The sequence below is a fragment of the Tarenaya hassleriana genome, unplaced genomic scaffold (assembly GCF_000463585.1).
Source record: "Tarenaya hassleriana unplaced genomic scaffold, ASM46358v1 Cleome2, whole genome shotgun sequence".
NCBI lineage: Eukaryota > Viridiplantae > Streptophyta > Magnoliopsida > Brassicales > Cleomaceae > Tarenaya > Tarenaya hassleriana.
The window spans coordinates 5021294-5048427 of record NW_010965372.1 but is presented as its reverse complement, the minus strand read 5'-3'; the positions used below and the strand labels follow the sequence as shown (position 1 = coordinate 5048427).

At 38.9% G+C, this 27134-nt stretch overlaps 6 protein-coding genes and 1 long non-coding RNA gene across 10 annotated transcripts; 4 read left to right on the top strand and 3 right to left on the bottom strand.

Moving 5' to 3' along the window:
• Positions 1-731: 731 nt before the first annotated feature.
• On the bottom strand, positions 732-1911 carry LOC104812353. Its single transcript, XR_771579.1, has 2 exons — positions 1805-1911; positions 732-1115 (listed from the first exon to the last, which is right to left on the bottom strand). It is a non-coding gene; the product is annotated as an uncharacterized LOC104812353 (long non-coding RNA).
• Positions 1912-3477: 1566 nt separating this feature from the next.
• Positions 3478-5446, bottom strand: LOC104812352. The gene has a single exon (XM_010539475.2). It carries the CDS (start codon positions 5217-5219, stop codon positions 3990-3992), a length of 1230 nt encoding a protein of 409 aa, XP_010537777.1. The 5' UTR covers positions 5220-5446; the 3' UTR covers positions 3478-3989.
• Positions 5447-6304: 858 nt separating this feature from the next.
• Positions 6305-10176, top strand: LOC104812351 (methyltransferase-like protein 25). 4 transcript variants are annotated; one of them, XM_010539470.1, is made up of 12 exons: positions 6305-6507; positions 6632-6727; positions 6995-7078; positions 7219-7293; positions 7869-7949; positions 8199-8338; positions 8483-8704; positions 8829-9003; positions 9162-9245; positions 9328-9469; positions 9561-9757; positions 9855-10176. In XM_010539470.1, exons 1-12 carry the CDS (start codon positions 6385-6387, stop codon positions 10071-10073), a joined length of 1638 nt encoding a protein of 545 aa, XP_010537772.1. In that variant the 5' UTR covers positions 6305-6384; the 3' UTR covers positions 10074-10176. The 4 variants fall into 4 exon arrangements, with proteins under 4 accessions (XP_010537772.1, XP_010537773.1, XP_010537774.1 ...); XM_010539471.1 differs by lacking the exon at positions 6995-7078; XM_010539472.1 differs by lacking the exon at positions 6305-6507 and having other exon boundaries at positions 6638-6727; positions 6958-7078.
• Positions 10177-10950: 774 nt separating this feature from the next.
• On the top strand, positions 10951-13233 carry LOC104813303. The gene is made up of 3 exons (XM_010540870.1): positions 10951-12288; positions 12364-13004; positions 13071-13233. The coding sequence occupies exons 1-3, from the start codon at positions 10951-10953 to the stop codon at positions 13231-13233; spliced, it is 2142 nt and encodes a 713-aa protein (XP_010539172.1).
• Positions 13234-14335: 1102 nt separating this feature from the next.
• LOC104812350 (DNA repair protein recA homolog 1, chloroplastic) lies at positions 14336-17918 on the top strand. Its single transcript, XM_010539469.1, has 13 exons — positions 14336-14617; positions 15074-15165; positions 15330-15405; positions 15582-15644; positions 15773-15902; positions 16002-16087; positions 16177-16302; positions 16554-16658; positions 16771-16827; positions 17044-17106; positions 17199-17275; positions 17355-17427; positions 17571-17918. Exons 1-13 carry the CDS (start codon positions 14384-14386, stop codon positions 17679-17681), a joined length of 1293 nt encoding a protein of 430 aa, XP_010537771.1. The 5' UTR covers positions 14336-14383; the 3' UTR covers positions 17682-17918.
• Positions 17919-18699: 781 nt separating this feature from the next.
• LOC104812349 (photosystem II 10 kDa polypeptide, chloroplastic) lies at positions 18700-19851 on the bottom strand. Its single transcript, XM_010539468.2, has 4 exons — positions 19644-19851; positions 19277-19335; positions 19124-19179; positions 18700-19044 (listed from the first exon to the last, which is right to left on the bottom strand). The coding sequence occupies exons 1-4, from the start codon at positions 19777-19779 to the stop codon at positions 18897-18899; spliced, it is 399 nt and encodes a 132-aa protein (XP_010537770.1). The 5' UTR covers positions 19780-19851; the 3' UTR covers positions 18700-18896.
• Positions 19852-21810: 1959 nt separating this feature from the next.
• Positions 21811-24769, top strand: LOC104812348 (putative serine/threonine-protein kinase). Its single transcript, XM_010539467.1, has 7 exons — positions 21811-22062; positions 22785-22922; positions 23101-23216; positions 23312-23522; positions 23617-23860; positions 23949-24099; positions 24190-24769. Exons 2-7 carry the CDS (start codon positions 22865-22867, stop codon positions 24598-24600), a joined length of 1191 nt encoding a protein of 396 aa, XP_010537769.1. The 5' UTR covers positions 21811-22062; positions 22785-22864; the 3' UTR covers positions 24601-24769.
• Positions 24770-27134: the final 2365 nt, after the last annotated feature.

The following is a 27134-nucleotide window of genomic DNA, read 5'->3' as shown; positions in this document are numbered from 1 at the left end:
GAGGGGGGGGGGGGGAGAACCAAAGAGAGGTGAGAACAAGGAAACTACAAAAGGCCATACTCTCCTACGGATTACAGAAGTCCCAAAGTCACAACACTTGCTACTTTAAAGGAGGGGACTATGACCAAACATACCCAAAAAGACATCTTCCGTTTCTCAATCCCGTCACCTGGAAACTTCAATGGACTTTGAGACTAGACAAGAAGCCGAATAACACGGCCAGGCAGCCAAGATGCTGGAGGAATCCGAGTCTGTCCTAAGTTGATACCAAACCAAAATGGTGGAGAAGCACGTACCATCCGGATACGGAGAAAGCATCTGCTCCTTGTGAGTTTTGTCTACAGGAATGGCAAGAACAGTTGAGCTTTTCACATATGAAATCACGCATAACACAAACCCGTCGAAGGGGGGTTTTTGTAGCGTTCGTTTTGGTTTCTTTCGCTTCGTGGCATCGGTGATTTGTGAAAGTAGAAGTGGGGATTCAGCAGATGATGTACAGACAAGTGTAGTTTGGACATCCGGAGAGCAAGATGTTGGCCAAAGGTTTCGATTCTTTGTCTTGAAACCCAAATCTCTCGTTTGATACTTTTTTTTTTGGGCTCCTCTGTTATGGGAAACTTGGCGGTGTTGATGTAACATTTTCGACATGGAAGGGCAACAAAACAATAATGGACTCCAATTCCACATAATAGAATCGCCCTTTCGCAATGGATGAGCTATTCGACAGAAGATGCAAAGCCAAGCGAGTAAAATTGATGGAACATGTATTGGACAGGATCTCCATGTAGAAGAATATATTGCAGTAACATGTCGGCAAGGCCGAAAACTTCAACACAAACCGAATAGAAATTACCAAGAAACGAAAGCAAACGGCCTCCAAGTTCCAAAACCAGACAGACCTAAAAGCTAGAGCATGGATTCAGCACAACTTGCCCAGAAAGACAACGGAGAATCCTCAACCCGGTCAGGATATCGATAAATTCCCAAGAGAGACAAAGATTACTGTCTTATATCAGAAGCAAGAACAGCTGATGCATGCCCTTGGCTCTCTACTTTGATCTCTGTCTCATCTTTCTCCTCTTCCTCTTAAGCCTCCTCATGCGCTTCTTCTTCCACTGCAAAGGATACAGTCCAAACCCAAAATTAGGGAACCAGTAAAAAACCATTCAACAGTCATCCCAGGTGATGATCTATTATGCAACTCATAATAACACAATCAATCAGTTTACAAGTATAACAAAGATTTTGTATAAGAGTGAAGAATTAAGCACAAAATATCGCCAGCTTAAGAGCATCTCGAGCAAGACAAGATTGTCGATTTCATAGCTGATTATCGTGATCCATCTAACTAAATTCTTTGCACATCCAAGAACTTCAACAATGTAGAGAGCTCGAGACAGAGAGAAGAATTACAAACCAATGAAACGCATTCCGAAGATATTATTTTTATTCCCTAGCAATCAGCCTCAGTCCAAACTGACCATGAACGAGAGCAAAACGGCTAGAATTTCAAATTCTAATCCTTAAACGCATAGTGAGATCCTAATTACAAATGTAGATCGCACCAGTAACGTTGATCAAATACCAAATAGCAGCCCAAAGACAAAAAAAAATCCCAAATCAAAAGAATTGCAGTTCCTTACTCTACCGAGGTGATTCATCACACAGCAAAACAATATCAAAATCGGCCGAATTCTACCCGCTTTCTAAAATCACAGGAACCCTAGATCGTCGACAAGCGCACGATGGACGGAGAGGCAGAGAATCGTAACCGATCCAACATCGTAGGATGAGAAAATCTTACCTTGGCTCTCATCTTCGATCAGAATGCAACCTCAAAAGGATTTGCCTCTGGAAAAGGGAACGAGAGGAAACAATAGGCTTCGCTTTAGGTATTTATAGAAAACGGATTCTGATAGTAAGGCAAACCCTAATCCTTCTAAAGGAAATTTTCAGTTGTCCCCATATATCCAATTATTTAACTATTTCACCTCAAAGTTTAATAATTATCAAATAAACCCAATTTTCTAGGGAAACACGTCCTTAATAGCACCAGAAAAATAGCCTGAAAATTTTAAGTATTTCACGTAATAATTCGTGAATTAGGCACCCGAATTTCAGATCTTGATGAGATGAGTATAAATTTAACGCCGATGAAAGTCCAATTTTCGAATTTGAATTAATGTGTCGACGGACCAAAGAACCTGTGTTTTTCGGATTCATTTAGGAATAATCTAAGGTGATTTATTGGGGGCTATATTCAAATTTGATTATTTTGGTTTTAACGTTATATATACACACACACACACGTACATACACGTGTGTGTGTTCAGAGTCACGTGGCGTATGAAGCGGTCACGTGGGTGAGGGATAATAAACAACTGGATCTCCCAGGCCTGCTTTGGCCCAAAAAAAAACCCATCCATGTTATTTTGAAGGCTTTTGAGATTTGATGAATGGGCCACACTCTCTCTAATATATACACGCGTATATATATATAACGTACGTATGTACATATATATATATATATGTATGTAAAGACTAAGCGCAATCTTGAGGACTGACTAGAATCTGGTTGGTGCAGTTAGAGAGACCAATCAAATTGGTGAGCCCACGGAGTTTTCACACAATCCTAAACTAAACTCCTTTTGGTCTTCCGTAATGCTTTTTTTTTTTGGGTAGGATTTTGAAATTCTATATTTTTTCATTTATATGCAGTGAAACCGAATGTAATTGAATTAACAATAAATAACCTGATCAAAAGTTAAATTATATATATATTTTAAGGTAAAATTAAACGAACAAATTGAATAGAAACGATGTTTAGTTAGCCTTTTCTGTAAATGAAATGCGATATATAGATATAAAAATGGAATGTATACAGATTTTACCGAATCAAATGACATTATATATATATATATATATAAATGCTATTCCACGTGATTAGGCTTTATCCCATATCATTCTTGAGGCAATGAATCACGAGGAGGAGAAGTAAAGGGAAGAGACCAAAGGTTAAAGAGAGTGACCAAAGAGAGGAAAGACTTTTGTTCTTTTGTCGACTGCTTTTACATGTGTTGTCCCCTTCCTTTTACTGTCCTTTTTTTTTTTTGTAATCTTCATCCGTTCGTACTCGGCGTACCAAATTTATTCTGAATTTATAATAATTTATTTTTTTTATAACCGGTTATCCTAGACGGATGTTTAAACTAATTTCAGAAAACAAATTATATAATTAAAATTATATTTTTCTCTACAATTTGGGATTCAAACTCGGGACGAGACATACGCTTTCATCCCCATTTATTTTACCATTTGAACAAATGAAAACAAAGTAACAGTGTTTATTTCATCGATTATATTGTTTTTTTTTTCAATGGACTCCTTTGTGATCGAATTAAATGTCCATAATTAACAAGTTTCGTTAAATGTTTTTACAAAGAAAATATAACAAAAGTAATTATGAGAAGAGCTGGCTTGTCTGAAAGTAAGGCGTCTTTCCCGAAACTCAGTAAACGACAAAATCTATATCAAAAAGGACATTTCGAATTAAAATTAAAAAAACATGAAAAATATGAAGGGTTCACATGAAAGAGACAGATTAGATAAAAACTTTCACTTGGGGGAGCGCGCGCGCAATCCATGAGATCCATAGAGAGAGAAAAGTATCTGTTCACTACTCCCCGCACGCACTCCCCACGCGCGTGAAGTCCACTCGCTCATACAGGAGGAGAATTCAGATTCCATCGTCTTTCGCAGTCTCCTCCCCGGGTCATGAAAGAAACATATCTGATATCTCCATCGTGCCCACAGGAACGAACCCTAGAACAACCCTAGATTTGATATGCCACTACTCTTTCTCTCTCCCTCTCTAAGGTTTGGAAAAATGCGTTGATTCTGTATTTACAAATCTGGAAATCTTAGAAAGAAAATTTGGAAATTAGCGTCGAGAAACTGTTACCGGGTCTTTTATGCTGAATCCTCTCAGGTTAGAGACGATCTGTGGAGTTACGGTTCTTGACAATGCCATGCTGATGCTGATGATGGTGGTGAGATGCTCTGCTGTTGCCGCCATTTCTGTGATGCTGCTGCGAGGAATTAGCAGAAGAAGACGAGGAGAAGAACTGACGGAGGGAGCAGACGGGGACGTTGAGGACCGGAGTCACTCTCACGTTTGCGCTGTAGAATCTCTCCGTTGAAGGTCTGTGTCTGTACCCGCTCGTTCCGCCATTGAAGCTGCTTGGGCTGCTTGAGCTCCGTTCCAGGCTCTGAAACACGATCTTTCCCGACGAGTTTAGCCGCGGACTGTCCACGGACACTGCTCTGCTCATCACTGTTCCCGATGTTTCCCCCGTCGAACACCGCATCGGGCTCCGACCCACTCTTCCGACTCCAGTCACGGCGTGGTTGCCGTCTCGTGGCTTCAGCAGCCTCATTTGCGGGGGATTCGGGTGTAGGCTTCGAGCTGGAGCGAACGGATTCGGGCTCAGATTCGGATTTAGGTTCATGTTGTGATGATTCGGTCTCTCCGCATCGAGAGATAGCCTTGGGAGGTCTTCATGTTCGTGGCCGGAGGAGGAAGACGAGAGGGAGAGACGTGACGAGGAGATGGAGAGCGATTCACAGTCGGAGTCCTTCAACAGAGGGAGACTGAGGGACGAAGCGTCGTCGGAAGATCCTGAGGACGATCTGGAGCTCCGGTGAAGGAATTGCCTCAGAGACGAAGAAGACGATCTCGCGTTCGAAGGTAACGACGAAGACGACGACACCGACGACGTCGTTTTGCTGTTCTGACAGAATCGCTTCAGCCCCAGAATCTCTCTCCACCTGCCCGAGCACCGAGGCGCCTTTGGGGAAAACAAGCAATGATCCGTACCGGACACCTCCATACTTCGGAATTTCTCGTTCTCCGGCGACCTCATCGCATTCGACGGCTGCTGCTGCTTCGAGCAGGACCACGGGAGCTGCAAGGGTACAAACTTCCCGTCGGAGAACAACTCGTCGGCGGGGAGAATCGTCACCGGGTCTTCAAGCCGGAACTCGAAATCTCCGGCGGATTCTTGCAGTTCCTCCACCGTCTTCTTTGACACCTCCATCTCCAGTCCATCTGCGGAGCTCCGAGCATCTTCGCCGCCGCTTAAGGAAGCTCTAGGATTGAACCACCCGCAGGCTGGGAACTCCGGAGAAACTCCGACGTTGTTAACGCAAGCCGAGGCCATCGCCGGCGATCATGCAACCTCCGATCGGAGAATCAACGATCAGATCTAGAGAGAGAGAGAGGTTTTGGAGCGACGCGAGCTGTTGTTGGAGGTCCAGGTTGCGACAGTAAATAGGCTGAGAACAGGAAAAATTAAATAAAAAAAAAAGAAAAAAAAAATCAAAATTACCAGGTGGCGCGTGATTCTCACGGCCCGTGAAGAGCATTCCGGTATTCCGCTCCCTTTTATATACGATTATTACGTGATAATAATTAAATTCTCTATTTCATCAAACGGCTAGAACGCGTAGTATATAGAGAGAGAGAGGAATACTAAATTTAAAACTTTGAAAAAATATTTATCAACTGTTTTTATTAGTAAAATATCAATTTTTATTTCTGTCTATTTTTGTATTGTTATTATTAGGACAATATCTGATATATATTAATAGGAATAAATACATTTTTGATACTCACTCACACTATTCTTAATTAGATATTTATTCCTACATTTGATCACTTCAACTTGGTTTTAAAAAAAGTTTTAATACATTACTTTTTATTAATAGATTTCCAATAAAAATTACCATAAGAATTTATATATTAATATTTCGGATATGATATGGATCAATATGTAGTGTTCTAATGGAAATTATTGGGTATTTTAGTATTTTGTTTTTAATTTAGATCTATATTTCTATAGTTAAAAAATTTCATTATCATATCAATATTCGGATACTAATACGCGGTAAAATGGAAAAAAAAATAAAATTATATAAAAAATAGTTTAGATAATAAAATACATTTGTTATTAGATTAATAAAAAAATGAAGTCCCAGATTATTACTTAAGCACCTATTAACAAAATTTAAACTCGTTCGGCCACACAAGCATGAAATGAAAATCACCAATAACTAATAAGGCGTGTCACAATGGGTTAAACTGATTAAAAATAAACATTTGTGGTCAAATTAGAAAATGTTCCATAACTTTGGGCCTTCAGATAATATTATGCTCCTCTTCTTTCACAGGTAAGCATTTGTTTCTAGTCCCCCCCCCCCCCCACTGAGCCAGAGCGCTGGTGTTGTAGACAAGAAGAGCTCCTCCGTCCCCCCCCCCACATCGGCCGTCGGCGGCGACGACGGCGACAACAGCCACACAATTCGTTCCTCTCTCGTCGGGAAAAAATGGGAAGTTGCAAGTATTCGTGCAAAACAAGATCTGAAACCCTAGAATGGATCACCGCCATTGTTGATTTCCTAGAACCTTTTTCTTTCCTGATGAATGCCCACGTCGTCAATTTCTTCAAGGTGTGTAATTTTTCCTCTCTCGTTCCTGTTTTTTTTTCCCAGAATTTTCTCCCGGTTTATCGGACTTTCGTTCATCTATAGATTAGATTTTAACTCGCAAGTGTTGTTGGTTGATGATCTTCAGGACAAGCTATGGGAAGCTGTCGATCAGGAATGGATAAGCCGCTTACGGAAGGAGAAGCCGGAGAATCTTCTTCTTATTCCTTCCGGTGTTGTCCAGGTGAAATTTCGGTTTGACTCTATCTCTATGATTGATTTCAAAGAAGGGTTTAGGAGTGTTCATGTCCAAATAAACGTGGAATGGATATTGGGTATCAATGAAAAATCTCTGTTTTCACCGAAGAAGATAGAAAGTTAGCTTCTTGTATAGTTGTTCTAATCGAAGATTCGACATGTTTGTATACTTCAGTATGGTATTCGATTCAAACTTCTTCCTCTTTTCTTTTCTAGGTTTTGTTCAATCTGTATCATGGATTTGATTTGTCAGGATTACTGGCCTGCCTCACTTAGGGAGTTTGTTCATTCCTTGAGGTCTCTTTCGTTTCCAAGGGAGCAAGTGGATTTGCGAGCGGTATTGTACGCTCTTTCCATGGCTTTATCCTTGATGGGGTTATGAACGTTGAATTGAAGGGTGATATTGTGTCTCTTTGTGTGGAGCAATCAGGAGGGACACTTGACTAAATATGCTTAATAATTGTCCTCTGTTTGCAGGAATTCCCAGACGTGCACATGGCACCACTTAACAGTGTCCTCTCCCAGGGCATGAATTTAAAGAAGAAACACGAAGTACATTCTTGTCTTTGCTTTCTTAGTGGCCAATTATGTCTTTTAATGATGTCCACTTTTAGCATGGCCAACATGACTGAGCTCTCTTAATGCATGCCTCACTGGCAGTTCAAAATAATTGATTCTTAGACAACCTTGTAGCTTATGGAGGAGGGTGGGAAAGCTTTAGGGTTTCTCTAGATGATATTGCAACTGTGTTTTGCATTTTGTTACCATTCATGATTGGAAAGCATCTCTAGGGTTCATTGCTGTGGTAGCAAGTCTTATCGCAAAAAGATTTCGCCTAATTTTCTGAGAAAGTTCGTTCACCCCTTCATATGTAACTAACTCCAGATTCTGCATAAATAGAAAATATATGATAGACCATATAAGACCCTTCGAACTCTGTGAGGATCAACAAAAGCGCATTCTTGCATCGATATATCTATTCTTTCCCTGTATGAAGCTGAGCCTGTTATGTATAACTCGCACCATAGTTGTATCGGAAAATTATTTCTCATCCATCTTCTTCTGCTCTACGTCCTATTTGGACGAACCCGCAAGTTCTTATATTGAAGTACTAATGCACAATGCAGGTCCAAGTTCTTTCATCTGTTGTTAGCTCAGTTGTCAACAGTGTTGGAGCTCATACTGTAGTTGATGTTGGTGCTGGTCAGGTATCTTCATCGATACCGTCTGGTTGCTTATTTCTATATATATATTTCACACTCAGTTGTTGTAATAAGCATCTTTTGTTAAAAATTTCTGTTTTGCTTATCTTCAAAAAAACTTTTATCTATGAGTACATCTGCAATTTTGTCTGACAGAGGAACGGTTCTTAAATATGTTTTCCGATTTCTAAATGATATTGTTGGTAAATTTTCTATTGGCTTTTTAATAACCACTTCCTAAAAATGTTTTTGCAGGGTTATCTAGCTCAAGTTCTCTCTTTTCAGTACAAGCATTTAGTGATTGCTATTGATGCTTGTTCCCATCATGGGAATGTGACAGATGCTCGTGCCATGCGGATCAAAAAGCATTTTGCTGCACAGATGCGTAAATCTGGGTAAGAGGGTAGCTGTTTAATATGAACTCGAGAAACTGTAAAAAAAAGTTATCTTTTTTCATCAGATAACTCCTTTCTTGTATTCAGAGCAAAACTCGATTTTTTTTTTCCATCTCTCTACTTAACCTCTTCTTCCATTGTTAGCTCAGGAAACAAGTGCCCGAACGTACCTGTGACTGTTACATGCCGTGTACTTTCCACAGAGGCGTTAAAATCCTTGAATGATGTTCCGCGGAATGAAGAAGTGGATTTGAATGTGACTGAATTGGATGGAAATCAGAGGAGATCACAAGATTCAAACAGGTCGTGCTCACTTGTTCTTGCTGGTCTGCATGCATGCGGGGATCTTTCTGTGACGATGCTAAGGTTAGTTTTGAGTAATTGGGTGGAATTTATCTTATCCGTGCCTTCGATACTTGTTTCAGTCCTCGGTAGTTATTGCTTTAGCAAACCCTAAAGGCTCGAACAATGCGCAACTTTATGTCGTCAGGACCTTCGTGGAATGCAAAGAAGTTAAGGCAGTTGTGAGCGTTGGCTGCTGTTACAACTTAATTTCTGAAGAAAGGATCGAGAATTCCGGGTCACAATGCGGTTTTCCAATGAGCTCTTGCCTCAAATCTTCGGGGTTCTCGCTCGGGAAAAATTCCCGTGATCTAGCTTGTCAAGTATTCCATGTTCTTCACCTCTACTCCTACAAACTTTAAAAAGGAAAAAAACAATAAGAGAAGTCGGAAAAATAACAAAGCAGATCGATCTTATAGTCTTAAAAACATTGTGCACTTTTGTTTCTCGGGTATCTAAAGAAATTTCTGTGTTTTTCCAGAGTGCTGAGAGATGGAGCAGCTTAGGAGAAGATGCCGGTCTCCAGAATTTCGAGTTGCATGCTTTTCGTGCAGCTTTCCAAATGGTATAATTCTATATCTTAACGTTTATGGTATCCGAATTTTTTGGCTTTATTGGTTCTAACAAAGCTATAATCATGTTTGAAGGTCCTATCGAAATATTATCCAGAGGTTATGGCCACAAGTCCATCGATCGGGCGTCAAGGGAAGACATTGCGTCGCCAACAACAAAGAAAAGTCCTCGAGTCACGGTCTAAGGCAGATGGAGTTTCCTCTGCAACGAGAAAAGGTCAGAATCAGCCGACTTAGTTATGAGTTCTTGGGTTTTGATCGATAAATCAAGATCTTGTTGCTTATAATCTCTCTCGTGCACTATATAGATCCCGTCTCTGGATCATCTTTCGACATTGATGAGCCGTCGTGGACAGGGAGTTCCGCAAGGGAAACAATCTCGGATTCTGATAGATCTTCTTCTTCATTCGAGAACTTTTGCATGTCAGCGTTTTCTCGGCTAAATCTTGAACGTCCTCGAGATATTGACCTGCAAGAGGTGTGGAAGGAAGCCGAGGCATTCACGGTAAGCGATTCTCATACCCTTTTTTTCCGATCTCGAAACCTCAAACCCGAAACATCGAGTGTTCTGACCGAAATGGCTATGGCAATTGCAAATGCAGGAGCTTATAGGGCCTTACTGGTCGATCCGAGCTGCTTTAGGACCTGTTTTGGAGACACTGATCTTGCTCGATCGATTAATGTTTCTTCAAGAACAAGACGATTCGATCGAAGCAGTGATGCTCCCCATATTTGATCCAACCATATCACCCAGAAACGTAGCCATCATCGCCAAGAAAGCTACGCTCAAGACAAGAAGAGCTTTTACTACTTGTGGCTGATTTCTTCTTGTCCTAACGAGACAAAGGTGTTCAGTTCAATGTCATTTGGATTCATATATTACATGAATTTTTTAATTAGCTATAAAATACACAAATTTGAAAATTTGTGCCATATTCCTACACCACATTAACACCACATTAACACCGTTACTTAATTAACGATTTCAGAAGAAAAAAAATAGTCCACCTATTTGCCACGTAGTTTAAATTGCCACATCGACGAAATCGGTTCACTGAAATGAACCAAGAATTAAACCCATTGATAAAATAGAATTTGTAAATTATTTTGAAAAAAAACCCAAAAATAAAAAAACCCTAGTTATCGCATAAGAACAACTCAAACTCCCAGATTAAAAAAATCTCTTTCCGTTGACAATCTACAAAACCTTTGTGTTTGTTCTTCATCTCCAAAAATCGTCATCGAAGACAGAGTAGTGCTCTTCACCGCGAAGTTCGTTGGTTTCCAGGACTTGTCGTTGACGATTTTGTTGTGCCCTTCGTCGATTTGTCCACCGTGTTCGCTGATTTTGTTGTGCTTTTTCATCGAGTTCGTTGTGGTCACTGCTATTTTTTTGTGCTCGTCGCTAAATTGCAGAAGGTTTATTTGAAGATTGTATAATGAGGTAAGTCATTTTGATCCAACAAGTTATGTTGTTGTTCATATGGGTAAAAAAAATACTAGAACAAATCTTTATTGTAATGCAGGAAAATAAAGATTAATTTTTACATGGGAGGATTTATGGATATCGTTGATGGACATTACACATATATTGGTGGAATAGTAGAAAAGGGGATTAGTTTCGATCCAGACTACCTATCATGGTTTTTGTTTGAAGACTTTGTTAGATCTAGAAAAATAAGTGCACCTATATATGAGATGTGGTATAAGTTACCACATCAAAGTTTAGATGAAAAGAAACAAGTGCAAGCAGATGCGGATTATGAGATTCTAGAAATGTGTTCTCTAGCAAGCACTGGGGGAGAAGTAGACATTTACTTTGACCACGAGTCAGAGCCAACATCTGTCGAGAAGGAAAAACCTAGAAATTATGATGGTAATGAGGGAATAGGAATTAGAAGCCTTAGGTTTAGTGATATTGCTGAGCATTTAAATGTTGAAGAAGAAATTGAAAATGAGGATGAAGACGTCAGAGTTAGGGTAGAAGATTCAAATGTTGTCAGCGTTGAAGATGCAAATATTATTGATGATGAGACTATTGCTGAGTTGTTTAGGGAGGTTGAGATGAATGAGTATAGGAGAGCAAATGAAGAATATATAAGTGACGATGAATTTGTCGATGATGACAATGTGTGTCCGGGGACTCCGCAACATACAGATAAAGAGTGGGAAGCATTTGATCGACCACGAAAAAAGGTTCATACATCAAGAGTAATTCCTAAGGGAGATGAATTGCTCTTACTAGGTACAACCTTTACTTCTGCAGAAGATTTCAAAGATGCTTTATTTCAATATGTTTTAGATACGACATATGATGTGAAATTGTCAAGATGGGAGCATGATAAGTTAGCAGCAGTTTGTTCTCATAAAGGCTGTGGATGGAGGGTTTACTGTTCTATCGAGAAATCCCAAAATAAATGGATGATTAAGGTGTTTAATCCTGATCATCCCCACCAACCTACCGGAACTGCTTCGATGTTATCAAAGAGCCACATTGCAAAACTCTTCTCCGACATACTTAGAAGAAAACCATCATTCTCTGCAGCTGATATGCAATATGTCATTAAGCGCAAGTGGGGGTTAACAGTGAATATTAGTAAATGTTTCAAGGCACGACGAGAGGCGTTGGGAATGGTAATGGAAGATCAAAAAACTCAGTTTGCAAAGCTATGGGATTATGAGGCTGAATTACGTCGATCAAATCCCAACACTTCAACAGAAATCCAAACCAAGTTGGGAGAAAATGGGGAGGAGCTGTTTGACTGTTTTTATGTGTGTTTTGAGATGTTGCGTGAGTCTTGGAAGCATAATTGTCGACCGGTTATAGGTTTAGATGGATGTTTTCTGAAATGGGAGTTAAAAGGTGAACTCTTAGCTGCCGTTGGCAGAGATGCAGATAATCGCATCTATCCTATTGCGTGGGCTGTAGTTCGGATTGAGGACAGTGACACTTGGGGTTGGTTTCTTCGCAAGTTGAAAGTAGACTTATGTCTCGGTGATGGACAACATATTACGATACTTTCAGACAAACAAAAGGTAAAGTTTGGATAACTTAGGACGACACTTTGTGAAATCAGAATTACGTTTCTGATATGTTTCTTGATTTTTCAGGGTTTAATAAATGCAGTCGAACACGAGCTTCCATTAGCTGATCATCGAATGTGCGCTCGACACATTTATGCAAACTGGAAAAAGGTGTACAAAGAACTCGACATGAAGCTGTTATTTTGGAAAGCAACATGTAGTTTCCATCTAGGTGAGTTCACAGCAGCCATGGATGAGCTAAAATCCAAAAATCCAGCGGCATATGAAGCCTTGATCCGAAAAAAACCGGAGCAATGGGCTCGTGCGTTCTTCAAAGAAGAATCACGATGCTCTGACGTCCATAACAATCTATCTGAAAGTTTTAACCGAACAATCCGAGATGCAAGGAGGAGGCCGATGATTGATATGTTGGAAGATATTCGACGACAAACAATGCAACGAATTGCAAAGAGGTCAGTCGAATCTACTAAATGGGTGAAAGAATTCAGTCCAAAAGCAGTGACTGAGTTGGAAAAAGCTCGGGAGAAGACAAAGTATTGTATTGTATTCCCAAGTGGACGGGGCTTGTTTGAAGTAATGGAATTTGGAGTCAGTTATAGTGTTGATCTCAGTGGAAAACGGTGCGCTTGTCGGAGATGGGATTTAACTGGTTTGCCTTGTCAACATGCTCTTGTTGTTATTAACGAAAGACAACTAAATATCTCTCGGTAAGAATTTTTTTCCTTGTGTTTTCTTGTATTGTTTTTTAGTATATAATGCTATTTTTTTTACAGATATGTTTCCGAATTTTATTCGAAGATCAAATTGGAAGCAACATACCAGGAAAACTTAATGCCTGTCAACGGAGAGCCAATGTGGCAGAAACTGCATAAACCACCGATCGGTGTCCCTCTTGAAAAACGAATGCCTGGGCGACCTAGCAAATACCATCGTTGAAAGGATCCCCATGAGTCTCCATCAAAAAAGGGGAAAATGTCAAGACATGGGAGGTTGTTTACATGTAGTCGATGTAAGCAACTCGGGCACAATGCAAAAGGTTGTAAAAATGAACCAGTGCAAACACATGGACCCAAGAGGAGCAGAGGACGACCAAGAAAACATTCGGTAGAGACCTTCTGATAACTTTAATATATGCACTATGCTTTTCTTGACATCTTTTTTTTATCACAGTTGGGCGGAAATGTACAATCGCGAATAAAGTCAAAATCGTCGCAAACGCAACAGACACAACAATCACAACAAACTACTTCAAATTCAATTAATGCTCCAACTCAAGGTGCGTTTGCGTCAACATCTCAATCTAGCCAATTGCAATCAACTCTTATTCGTCGAAGGCGTCGACATCTAAGTATCGGAATCACTCAACCCGCTAAACAATTTGGACTAGTCAACTTCATTTCTCCGTATACCGGTCGATCATTCCAAGTTCCACAGCAGGCTAATACAATGCCGACATCTCGCCACCAAAACGCATAATCTCTTCACTTTTACTTGAAAGTTTTTTCGAGTATTTGGATCTACTTTGCTTTGGTCATTCAGATATTAGTACGGATGTTTTATTCATTATTTTGTACTATAGATGTTTTATTCATTCAGACAAATTTTTTTATTTTATGAAATATGTGTTTCTCACTCGTTTATAGTCATCATATAAATCAAGTTCGTATTTTAATACAAAATACAAGTCGATGAAAGTGATAGCTAGATTTTTTTCTTTTTGATTTTCAAAACCAATTTATAATTCCAACGTGGCAATTTAATCTACATGGCATCCACTTGGGCAAATAGGTGGACTGTTTTTTTAGAAATCGTAATTAAGTAACGGTGTTAATGTGGTGTTAATGTGGTGTAGGAATATGGCACAAATTTTCAAATTTGTGTATTTTGTAGCTAATTAAAAAATTTATGTAGTTATTTGGCATTTTTAGACAAATTGATGTATTTATTTGCCATTTTCTCGTTTTTTTTAATAAAATAAATTCAATTTCAACCAGTTGAAAAGAAAACAGTTCATTAATTAATATTTAAAGGCCCTTTCTTTTCCATCTTCTTCTTCTCGTTCTTCTGCAGTGGTTAATACTCGGAAATGGATTCGTCGGTTTTTTTGTCTATGAAGCTAAAACCCTACTTCAACCCTCTTCTTCTTTCTCCTTCTACTTCGCCTTCTCCGTCTCCGCTGCCCTACCGTCGCCTCTCCGGCGACCTTCGTCTCTATTCTCCGGCCACCGCCACCGCCGTCAAGAGACCGTCGCAGCAGAGCATACGATGCGAATTCAACGGCGCTTTTTCTCCCGACTCCGATTCCCGCTTCCTCGACCGCGTAAAGCGCTTCTCTTTGATCTTTGTTTGGACGTTGAAGTTCATTTTGAGCTGAAATCGTGAATATGATGGGCAAACCCATGTTTCACTTTCGTGTACATTGGTTTTTTCGTTTGTCTGATACTGCGGAGTTTTGTCCCTGCAACCCATCGATATTATGATGTCTCACTTCTGTGTCCGGAACCTGAATTTGGTTTCTTGCTATTTCGTCAGTGGCTGAGGAACAATATAGGGTTATGTAAGTTAGCAATCATGTCGAAGCATATGCCCTAAGATAGAATTTTTATGATTCCCATTTATCTCCTCTCTGCTCTGTTACTGAACATCACCGCTTTCGTCTTCATTCTATCAGCTATTTCTCTTTACTTTCATTTTGATGCATTCCACATTATGTCAGTAATTTTTTGGATACAGTGTTTTATAGTTCATTTGTGTTCTTTCATATTTTTTCTTTCAGCAAAAGGCTTTAGAGGCAGCCATGAATGACATAAACAGCTCATTTGGCAAAGGAAGTGTGACGAGATTGGGAAGCGCTGGTGGAGCACTAGTGTGAGCATCTCTTCTTTTGTCATGGTTAAAACCATTTCTCGTCGCCTTTATGCATACTTAAACATCGGACTCTGCCCTCTCTTGACTGGTCGTGTTCCTTCCATGATTGACGGCTTTGGATGAATCCCCACTTGTATAGTGATATGATATTTCATATATTGCAGTGAGACCTTTCCCAGTGGATGTTTGACCCTAGATCTTGCTTTAGGCGGAGGCCTTCCAAAGGGTCGGATAGTTGAGGTATAAGCTTGCCATATTTTGTCTTTTACAAGCTTAGTTATTGTATACTTGAGGGTAAAACTTTTATTGGCTGCTCCACTCGAAGTATATTGCAATCAGACGTAGATGAAATGGAGATACAAGGAGTTGGCTATGGTGCTTGATGTAGTTCTTATTGGTTCCAATTGATGTTGCAGATATATGGACCGGAAAGTAGTGGAAAGACCACTCTTGCACTCCATGCAATTGCTGAAGTGCAGGTTGGTTTTATGCAAATGTTAATTATATGATCTGATCTTTATCTGCTACTACAATTGTTCCAAATGAGTTCTTCTTTGGTATCTGAAGATTATTATTACTCAGAAGACATAGTTTGCAAACTGTGCAGAAGCTTGGAGGCAATGCAATGCTTGTTGATGCGGAGCACGCATTTGACCCGGCATACTCTAAAGCATTAGGGGTAGATGTAGAAAATTTGATAGTTTGCCAGCCCGATAATGGCGAGATGGCTTTGGAAAGTAATGCATCTTCTCTTCATCTGTTCTAAAAGCACATATGTTATGCTTATCACATGATGTATGTGCATGACTTAATGTGTTCTTGTTCTTACTCAACAGTTGCAGATCGTATGTGTCGGTCAGGGGCAGTTGACCTAATTTGTGTCGATTCTGTTTCAGCGCTAACTCCACGAGCAGAGATCGAAGTATTTATACTTATTGCTCCCTGAACTTTCTTAAGGGTATGAAAAAAAACCCCGGAGCTGATTTAGTTTCCCGTCTTTTGATTTCTCAGGGTGAAATCGGAATGCAACAAATGGGGTTGCAAGCTCGTCTTATGAGCCAAGCTCTTCGTAAAATGTCGGGAAATGCATCTAAAGCTGGTTGTACGCTTATCTTTCTAAACCAAATAAGATATAAGGTGATTTTCAGTGATTAGTTTATCTTCTACTACGTATTTCACTTGTCATTCTTGCCTGCCCATAGAATTTGTGTTTTTAACTCCTCCCCGTCATGAATTGCTTCTTTTATCTCTTGAAAGAAGGAAAAATCCCATATAACAATACAAACTTAGTAAAAAATCCCTGGGCAAACATGAACTTTTGAATTCCTAGTTTCTTTAATCTACTATTTTGTTGAACTAACAGTACTTTCCTCCAATGCTATATCAAGATTGGAGTGTACTATGGCAATCCAGAGGTGACTAGCGGAGGAATTGCGTTGAAGTTCTTCGCATCGGTCCGGCTAGAAATCCGTCCCACTGGGAAGATCAAATCTGTTAAGGACAATAACTCCATGAATCTTCTAGATCTTTCTTTGCTGTTTGGTCCATGAAAAACATGCCTTGTTTTCATTTCTCATTGTTCATATTTTTTTGTTATGTTTTTAGCCCAAAGGGGAAGAGGATATTGGTATCCGAGCTCGTGTTAGAGTTCAGAAGAGCAAGGTTAGTATCAAAACTAGACTTTTTACTCTTAATCGAACTTTTGCGAAATTAAAATGATTTTAGCTGGATCATCAGTGTCATGTCAGAATTAGTGAATGTATACTTGTTCTTTTCGTCTTATTACCAAAGGGGTTTAGGGTTTAGGATTTGGGGGTTAGGGTTAGGGTTGGTCATTGTTCATCAGGTGGTAATTGTTTCGATGTCTTTTCCTTGCAGGTCTCAAGACCGTACAAGCAAGCGGAATTCGAGATCATATTCGGGGAGGGAGTCAGTAAACTGGTCGGTAAAGTTGCCTTATCGATCAAATCTCTTGCAAGACACGAAGTCATGAACCACTTGTCCTTATTTTAAACTTTAACGTAAATCCGCAGGGATGCGTTTTGGATTGTGCTGAAATGATGGATGTCGTGGTGAAGAAGGGTTCTTGGTACAGTTACGAAGACCAAAGGTCTGCTTTCCTCGAGTCCTGTGTTTAAGCATTTTATCGTGTTAAAAGAGTGATTATGAAGTGTGTATTCTCTCTTCAGGCTCGGACAAGGAAGAGATAAAGCATTGCAGTACTTGAGGGAAAACCCGACTCTTCAAGACAAGATCGAAAAGGTTCGAGTCTATTCTCTCCTCATGATTGTTTGAACTGTTACCCCATCCGAGAGTATGATGAATCATTCATATTTCTTAAAAAAAACTGTGAAAATTCGTTCTTTCGGTTAATTTGGTGTGTTCTTACACATCTTTTTACGCAGAGAGTTAGATTGCTGATGACCGACGGAGAAGTTCATCTGTCGACGCCATCGTTGAGCAATTCCCAGGTTTCATCCTATCACGATGAGGATTCACTTGAAGAGATCCAGTAAGTAACTTTGGCAAAATATTTTCGGGTTCTGAACTTAATCCATGACATGAATGCTTGAGTCAAGTAAAAGCTGTCTGCCAACATCTCTGGTGAGTTCCGTTCCGTTCTGTTCTTCCGACAGACCAACTGTGCTTTGCTCAAATCTATTGTTTTGTAACGTCATATGCATGAACCATCTTTTTTACATGTTTCAACTTACTAAACACTTCGGTCCAAAGAAAAACACAACTTCTTAGTTTCTGGAGTTTATGGAGCGAAATTTCGGAGAAAATGTTGCAGGATAATCCTACAAGGTGAGCCATCGGGTTCTCGATCTCTGGTATAGATGGCTTGAAAGCAGAACCCGACAAAATTGAGCATCTCGACCCGACAACCGATTCAGGGCCAAACCCTCCCCACGTTATAGGATCTATAGTTAGAGTTAGGTGTGGGTACTTGAATTTCGGGTACCAAAAATGGATATTAATCCCTCGGTTACCACGGATACTCAATCGAGGTGAGATCGAGCATGGGTTCGTCGGGAAAGAAATTCCAGATTGCATGTCTGAGTTTGGGTTTTGTCCGGCAATTACTCGTATCTGTTGTAACCAAGCTGAGGAGGAGAGGGGGCATGAGGCCACGAGGGGCAAGGTGGTGAGACACCAGAGGGAGGCGACGAAGGTAGGGCCAAGGAGACAACAAGAGGGAGAGTTTGAGACATTATGGTTTCGCGATTTCTCTATGTCGTTTGTCTTGGCCATGTTTTGTAAATCGGGTATCCGTGAATATCCGAACCCTTCACATATCCTATGGTTATCCAAAACTCGAATCCTTGATTCTTATGAAACAAAAGTCGGGTAGTCCAACCCATATACCTGAGAGGGCCGAGGACGAAGCCGGGTTCAAGGCATTCGGGGATTACGAATCCCAGCCACGGCATATAGCATCGTCCAAGGACCGAGCACTGAAGGAACCATTCGAGAAGTTTCGTCGCGAATGGCAACCGTGTATGGAATGGACGAGCCGCTTCCACGGTCGCATAAACAAAATCAGGCAACATCGTAAGTAGACACTGACAAAATAAAACAGCAGAAAACTATACAAAGACGAAGACTGATTAAATATCTCGGACCACCGAGTTCCGATGTAGTTTTCCGGTATTCCGACATAACATAAACACAGTTTGAACAGAACGCAACACGTGACAGATACAGTAGCACTTTTCCCACGTCATGTCTCACTGAGCCAGAGCGCTGGTGTTGTAGACAAGAAGAGCTCCTCCGGCGAGGATTCCGGCGAGAGTCACCGCCCATATTGCCAATCCGGTGGCCCCTCCGGCGTACACGTCACCGGTCGGAGACCAGTCCTTCTCGTCGTAGATAGGGCTGCAACACGGAAAGCCATCAAATACGGAAAACATAGCCTAAATCTAAACCCGCCCACGAATCGTGATTTCTTTTTTACCTGTATCCATCGACGTTGGCTCCGTACTTGTCGACGAATTGGTAAACGCCTTTGCCCTGACATATACATATGATCATTACACAAACATCAACGATATTTTCCCTCTTTGGATTTCACTTAAGTATTGGAAAACCCTAATTGATTGTGTGTTACCTTGCCTTTCCTCCCGGAGGCGTCGAGGCCGTCACGCAAGGCCATGCCCCCGCCGGTTCCTGCATGTTACGAAATACGTAATTCGTTCGTATGAAACAAGTGTTGACGTTGAAATTACAAAATTGCCCAATCTCTGTTACACGGGATATCGGGTATCATCGAGGATTCATGTTTGAATCTTGATTTAGAATACTCGGTTATAAAATAAAAAAGTTTGGCATTCTCTTGTATTGGATAATGAAAAATTCAGATGGCGTATCTCAATATTGATATATTATTGTAATATAATCGTGTAGACATACATATATAATATATATATATATATAATATGTGCGTGTGTATGTATGTATTGGACCTATATATATACCATAGGGTGTGTCGGTCTTGATCTTCTTGCCGCCACTGGCAACGATTGTGAAGGAGGAACGAGAAGGTCTTCTCATCGACGGCAACCCTCTCGCCGCCGTGAAACTCGCCGTTGATGCCATCACCGTCGACGCCATTTTTGCCTTTTCTCTCTCTCTCTCTCTTCTCTCTCTCTCTCTCTTCTCTCTCTCTCTCCTATCTCCTCTTCTCTGTTGGCATTCAAATATCAGAGGCTGTCCGATAAGTGATTCCGGTTGTGCCACGTGGTGGAATCCCAGTGGTTGTTTTGGATATCTTGTCACAAAAACATTATCTACAAACTGGTTCAGGGCTCATCTCCACCAGTTGTTTTGCACTTCGCAAAATCCAGCCTACCCTCTTCTATGCATGCCACGTGGAAATGTTTTAGCATTTTTTTTACTACTAAAGTAAATTAAACATTTAAATGAGCAAATAAGTTCGATTTTCGGTTAAGTTATTCGATATAAAAATTGAACAAGATTTAAATTAACGAATAGTAGATTAGAAATTTAAACTCCAATCAACACAATTGAAATACATGCTATCTTATTTAATAATACAATAGTCCAGTTTAATTTAAATTATTTCATTTCTATCAAGCATTTAAAATTTGCATAAAAACAAGCTCAGCCACTCGATCCAGGATTTATGGCAAGAAAATCATCATCCCAATAATTTACATTCTTAAAAGTTATAAAAAAAAATAAGATCATTTTGACCCTCTGAATTTGTCTTAGATTTAATTACTCTCCTTTCGATATTAATAATATATATTGGACGCGTAAAATATATTATTAGTATTATTATTAAAAAAATATTTTGTGGATAATGAAAAAGAGGGAAAATCCTGAGAGATGACCAGTAGGGGTGGATGTTTCGGGAAACGGTTCGGGTTCGGGATGGGAGTGGATCGGTTCAGTTCTTTCGGTTTTACAAAATTAGATACCAATCGGTTTTTATATTGTATTCGGTTCGGTTCGGTTTCGGTATCGGTTCGGTTCGATTCCAGGATTTATTAAAAAATGATAGATTTTCTTTAAAAATATTAATTTTTTTCGAGATTTTTAAAGTTCGGTTCGGTTCGGTTCTGAAAAAATTCGGTTCTCTAAAAATGGTACTGTTCGGGAATTAAGAACGGTTTCGGATCGGAAAAAGTACATTTTTTCGGTTCGATTCGGTCCGGTTCCGAAAAACCGAACCAAAACGTCCAGCCCTAGTGACCGGTGAGAATTAATATATTTTAGATTTTAGGTCAACTAATCTTTTCTTTATTGGCAGTTAGCATCATTACATTTCTTTGGTATTTGCATTTTTGGTCCAAGAAAATCTGAAATATCTTAAATAAACCCCACTAGTTCTTTCGAGTGTGAACGCTCGTTTTGTGCAAGGAAATTTTGAACGAAGTCATTTGACCACGTGGAGGAGAGAAAAAAGTCATCTTATTATTTTGCGTGCCATCATTTGGCATAATAAATTTCTAAATAAATACATATTTGATTATAGCAATAATGAACTAAAACTAAATATATAAATCGAAGAGAGGAAACATTATATATAGAAAGAATTTATGTTATTAATTGAATCCATGTTTTTGGGAAGAAACCTTTTTTTATACAATTTTATTGTCAAAGTGATCCAATAATGTCGTAAAGCTAATCATTCCATCAAAAGGGTAAATTCCTCTTTAGAGAAAATATGAAAAAGTAAACGAGTCTGAATATAATCGAGTTGATAATTTAAAAAAAGTCTAACTTGGCTGATATTTTATGTGCACTAAATTATATTTCAGAAATTTGACTTTCTTGGTAAGAATATCAATACTAATATTTCTACAAGCATTATCAAATTACAATCTATATATATATATACATATATAGATATAGATTTTTTGGATAATTCTGTTTTTTTATTTTATTTTAAGAAGTATATTTTATAAAATAAATACTTTGAACTACTTTTACTAATTTTTTTTTTTCTTAAATGAATAATTGATGAGTCTCTCTCACAGCCACAACACAAACCTAAAATAAAAAAATTATCTACGAGAACAAACGAGATTAAAAACCCAAAGTTGTCGAGTTCTCGAACTCGCTCAGACAATGAAAACAGAACAAAAATCAAAATGCGGAGTTGCCAGGTTGGTCGTAGGAAAAAGCGGAAAGCTGTGCTTACATGTGCTTTCGTGTGATGACGTGTCACCCATTGACCTTTCCTCGCCTCCATACGAAGACCTTCTTCTTCCTCCTTTTCTTTATTCAACTGAGAGAGGGGGAGTCTGATCGCGTAAAGGAGGAGGTTTCTTGGAAGTCGCTTGCCCTAACCCACGTTAAAACCCGCAGTTTTCGTCTCTCTCTTTCTCTCTCTCCTGTTATCTGTGTTACCCTCACGTGTTTCTTCAGGTGGGTTTCTCTCGGGTCTTTCTGGATATCATTTCTTGTGCGTCGGGTTCTCGCTTTTGCACAAGATTTCGAAAGACCCATGTCTGAATCTGATCAAGTTTCCGATTTTATTTAAGCTGCTGTTGCTAACTTTTGTTGTGCTTGTTCTGTTCTTGTTGTTGTTTGGTTGGTCTTGCTCCCAATTGGGTTATAGCCTTTTAGGGCTCTGGGTCTTGAATTCTGGGTCGAAACAGAGATTCAGTGATCAAAATTGAAACACCCTGAGGTTGTTCCATGGCTCGTCAATTAGTTATTTTAGGGTTTAGTCTCTCTGTCTCTGTGTTCCACTTGTTACAGGTCGTTCTTTGTTTGAGCTTCTCTGCCTGCTCGTTACCGTAGAAACATTGTCTTAAGAGCGTAAGAAGCATGAGTTTGATCTGTTACTTAAAGAGTTATGAAATCTATCTTGTCGGTAGGATTTGGCGTAGAAACTGCAATGTCTCTGAGGTTGAATGAATTTTGATCGCAGCCGAAGTCGAAAACATTCTTAAAACATGTCAAAGTTAAGAATACCATTACCTTCTCCTTCTCCTCTGCCTTTGCATTATCGTTTTGTCGAGCTTGAATGCATAAGATCTGAAATCGTGAATCCCCTCTTTCGATTGTTTCCTGAATTATGATTACTCGCCACTCGATGCTACAACGGTAACCCGGTAAGAGTTTTGATCATATAATGTTTTCAGGCAGGACCGGGAATCCGCCTCGTTCAGAAAGGTATCTACCGACTTCCAGCAGATTCGGTCCCGAGTCCGCCTTCCAATTCATGGGTTGCTTCTCTTTCTTATCCTGTAAGAGGGAAGATATAGCGGAAGTTGACGGAGGTATTTACAAGCTATAACGATCGGGGAACTAAATATACTCGAAGTTTGTATAGCTTCTGCATCGTTTTTGCTTCTTATGGAGCAATTCTTACATTTGGTGTTGTGTCTGTTTTCTGTTTAAGTTTGTGCTGATCCTAATCTTTGCCTTTCTTCTGATCCAATGTTATATATCCGACAGAAATAGCCGGGCTACAAAATGTAAAAGTCTACACCTATAAAGAGCTTCAGCACGCCACCGATGATTTCGGTGCAGAAAATAAAATCGGAGAAGGAGGTTTCGGTTCCGTATACAAGGTAACGAGAAATATATATTTCAGGCCAATGCTTGCCCTTTTATGCTTTTGCCCTTTTACGTTCTTTTAACTCCTTAGAAACTTGTGGATGAGTAGGGCCGACTCAGAGACGGAAAGATCGCCGCCATAAAAGTCCTCTCGGCTGAATCAAGACAAGGAGCACGGGAGTTCTTGACCGAGATTACCGTGATATCAGAGATACAGCACGAAAATCTGGTCAAGTTATACGGGTGCTGTGTGGAAGGGAACCATAGAATACTCGTCTACAACTTTCTCGAGAACAACAGCCTCGACAAGACCCTTCTTGGTAATTCCTCGATGCTCCCTCTCTTCTCTTTTCCTGCTGTTTATGTTCTGTGTCGGGTTTGTGATATTGTTCTAAAATCGGACCGAAATCTCAGCCGGGGGTTACAGTCAAAGCGGTATACAGTTCGATTGGAGAACTCGGGCCAGGATTTGCATTGGCATCGCAAAGGGTCTTGCCTTCCTTCACGAGGAAGTACAGCCGTACATAGTTCATAGAGATATCAAAGCGAGCAATATTCTCCTCGACAAAGACTTGTCCCCGAAGATCTCGGATTTCGGGCTCGCGAGGCTAATTCCATCCAACATGACTCATGTCAGCACTCGTGTCGCCGGGACAATGTGAGTTTTCAGACAATTGGTACTGTGTTTTTGCCGGGTCTTACACGGTTTGGCATGACTAAAGATTAAACCTTTTTTTGAATTTCAGAGGTTATTTAGCACCAGAGTACGCGATTCGGGGGCAATTGACGAGAAAGGCGGATATTTACAGCTTCGGGGTATTGCTCTTGGAGATAGTCAGTGGAAGATCGAACAAGAATTCCCGGTTACCGACTGAATATCAATATCTTCTAGAAAGAGTAAGTTTTCTTTCTTGAATACCGAAAACGAAGATCGAAAACTATCAGAAACTCGAACAATCTCACATCATATGCTCTGTTTTTTCACAGGCTTGGGAACTATATGAGCGGAATGAGCTCGTCTTTCTCGTCGATTCAGCATTGAATGGAGATTTCGATGCTGAGGAAGCTTGTCGGTTCATGAAAGTCGGGCTCTTATGCACACAGGACAGTCCGAAGCTGAGACCGTCAATGTCGTCGGTGATCAAGTTGCTAACCGGTCAGAAAGAGGTCGATTACAGGAAGATCACGAGACCCGGGTTGATATCTGATTTCATGGACGTGAAAGTGAGAGGAGCCGAGACCCGAAAGCCCCAGGAGACGAAGAACAGCAGCCCTACAAACCCGTCTTCATCGTCTAATGCCTCGTCCGCGTCGGGTACCCGAGATAGCTCTAATGCGTTTTTCTTGTCAGGGAATACCTCAGCAGCTGCTGATACTTCAACATTCAGTACCATGTAGGAGACAAAAGAACTGTTCTTTGGGCATTTCCCGCTGAAAAAAGATGAAAAGTCTTAATTGGAATTTGATGTAAAATGTGTCGAAGCACATGTTTGATGCTTCTGTATGCGTTTCATGTCCCTGGAACTGGAAAACGAAGAAAAAAAGACAGTTTTCAAGAGGGGTTTCAGACAGGCGCGTCACAGATCGCCAGCGATTGGAGAAACTGCGATTTCAGAAGGGAACGCAGTCCGCGACAGCGACTAGCGTCTGGACCGCGTTTGAGGTTTTGAGTTAGTGTGTGTCAACAACTTCAATCAAAAGCCATGTATGTGATATATATATATATATATATATATATATATATATATATATAGAGGTTTTGATGTGGAGTTTGGGTTTGGATTCCATTCCATGTTTGGTCTTTATGACGCCTTTTAAGACCCTTGTTTCTACGGAAGGTAATATATATTCGTGAGGGCTAGTCAATAATGTCATATAATTTCTCTAGATTTTTTTTTTATAGATTAAACTCGAAATAAGTATTATATTATCGGATATAATTTTTAAAGATAAATTAGTCGGGTTCAAAATAAATTTAAAAATGCTAATTTTTTTTAAGAAAATAAAACTTGTAAAACATAAATATTTTATGACAAAACTGAATTGGAATAAAATGTTAATTCATACAATAATAATATAAAAATCAATGAATCTAATTTTGTATTAAATTAAAAAAAAAGCTAAAATATAATAACAACAAGAAATCTCCACTCTCATATTAAACTATTATTATGGAATATTTTTAATGAATGGTTTTGATAGTGTATTTTTTTTCGGTTAATTATGTTAATTGGCTTTTCCATAACTTAAACATCAGATTTGACCTCTATAAAGTCTAATAAAATAAAATAAAAAAATGTGGAAATAAAAGTCTAATCACCTATTTATTTCACTCTCTCAATCATCATGAAAAGGTCAAAGTCTAACGATAAAATATGCTGAGGAGAATTCCGGCTAGAGAAAAACTCCATCAAAGTTTCCATCACGATTTGTTTTATTGGTTGAATCTATTGATCTACCATCATATATAATTTTTATAGGATTAGCAACATATTCATCATGTTACAAATTATCAAAACTCTATAAAATAAACTGTATTATAATCTTTCTTATTTTAACATACGTTATATATACTTCAATGTAACCTTAATTACATGTAAAATTAAAAATATTACCATTTAATAAATAAGAAAAAAAAGAACAATGCAAAAAAAATAAGCACCATTTGTGGAGCAATTGGTATGTTTGTTATATGTCCAAGTCATATTGGGTGTTTATTATGTTAAATTTAAATAATTCGATTAGGTTTTGTATAGGAAAACCCAATATTACAAGTTATATAGTGTTTATATTTATTATAGTTCAACTACCGCCAAGTGTATCCATATAAAGATTGTAAAATATTAATCAAATTGAAAGTAGGTTGAAATACTCCAATGCCAATTCTTTCCATATCTCTCTGTCTTTCCATGACTTGATAAAATATGAAATCTGCATCAAACTAGACCTTATATATTATTGCTGGTTTGCATTTTTTTTATTGATATATAATACAAAAAAAATGACCCAAATATATAAATCTCATTATTTTCTAGTTTTTATAAGTTTAATATAGAAAAATAAAATTTTATTGTAGATTTAGTCCAACCTTTGAGTATATTTATTTCTATCAAGTTCATTAGCTTACCTAAATATATTTGATCCTAATTTTGATATCAGAAATGAATTGATTTGGGTTTTGATTGGTAAATTACAACATTTGGTTGGATAATATAAATGCCAATTTTTAATGTCAAAAGTTGATAACACGTAACCATTAAATTTCGACAACATATCATAAATTCATTGATTTCTTAATGAAATAACATGTTACCCTCAATGGTTTACATTAACAAAGAAACACTTTGCCATATAAAGTTTTATACAAACTACGACAATTTATCATTCCATATAAACATATATTTCCCCTTCCCTTATTTTCATATTATTTTTTAAATTTTGTAAAAATTATATCCATCCTGTATTTCATTCCATTAATTCTTTTTATATTTATTTCATTTTTTTAATAAAAATATTTTTTTCTAAAATAATTTCGTTTTTAATTTCTTAAATCATTTTTACATTCAATAGGTATTCCATTATTTTAGCTAAAAAACTATATTCAATATATTTAAAACAGACTCAAATATCTATTAAAGTTATATTTTTTTGTTAAGTCCTAAAGTTCTTCTAATGGTGGAAAATTTTCAGTCTATGTAGTAACTAATTTGACAAAACACGGTAACCATAGAAACCACCATAGATTCACAATAAAAGCTCACCGGTTAAATAAAATTTTACAGGTTTTAGCTCTTAAAATTTGATTGGTCTAGTTCGGTTTAACGCCAGATGAATTAAACCGGCCTCATGCAAACCGGTTCGTCTGATAATGCGCCGTTTGATTCTAAGGTTCACGAAACTAAAATACGAACGCCCACCGGTGATTTCAGCAG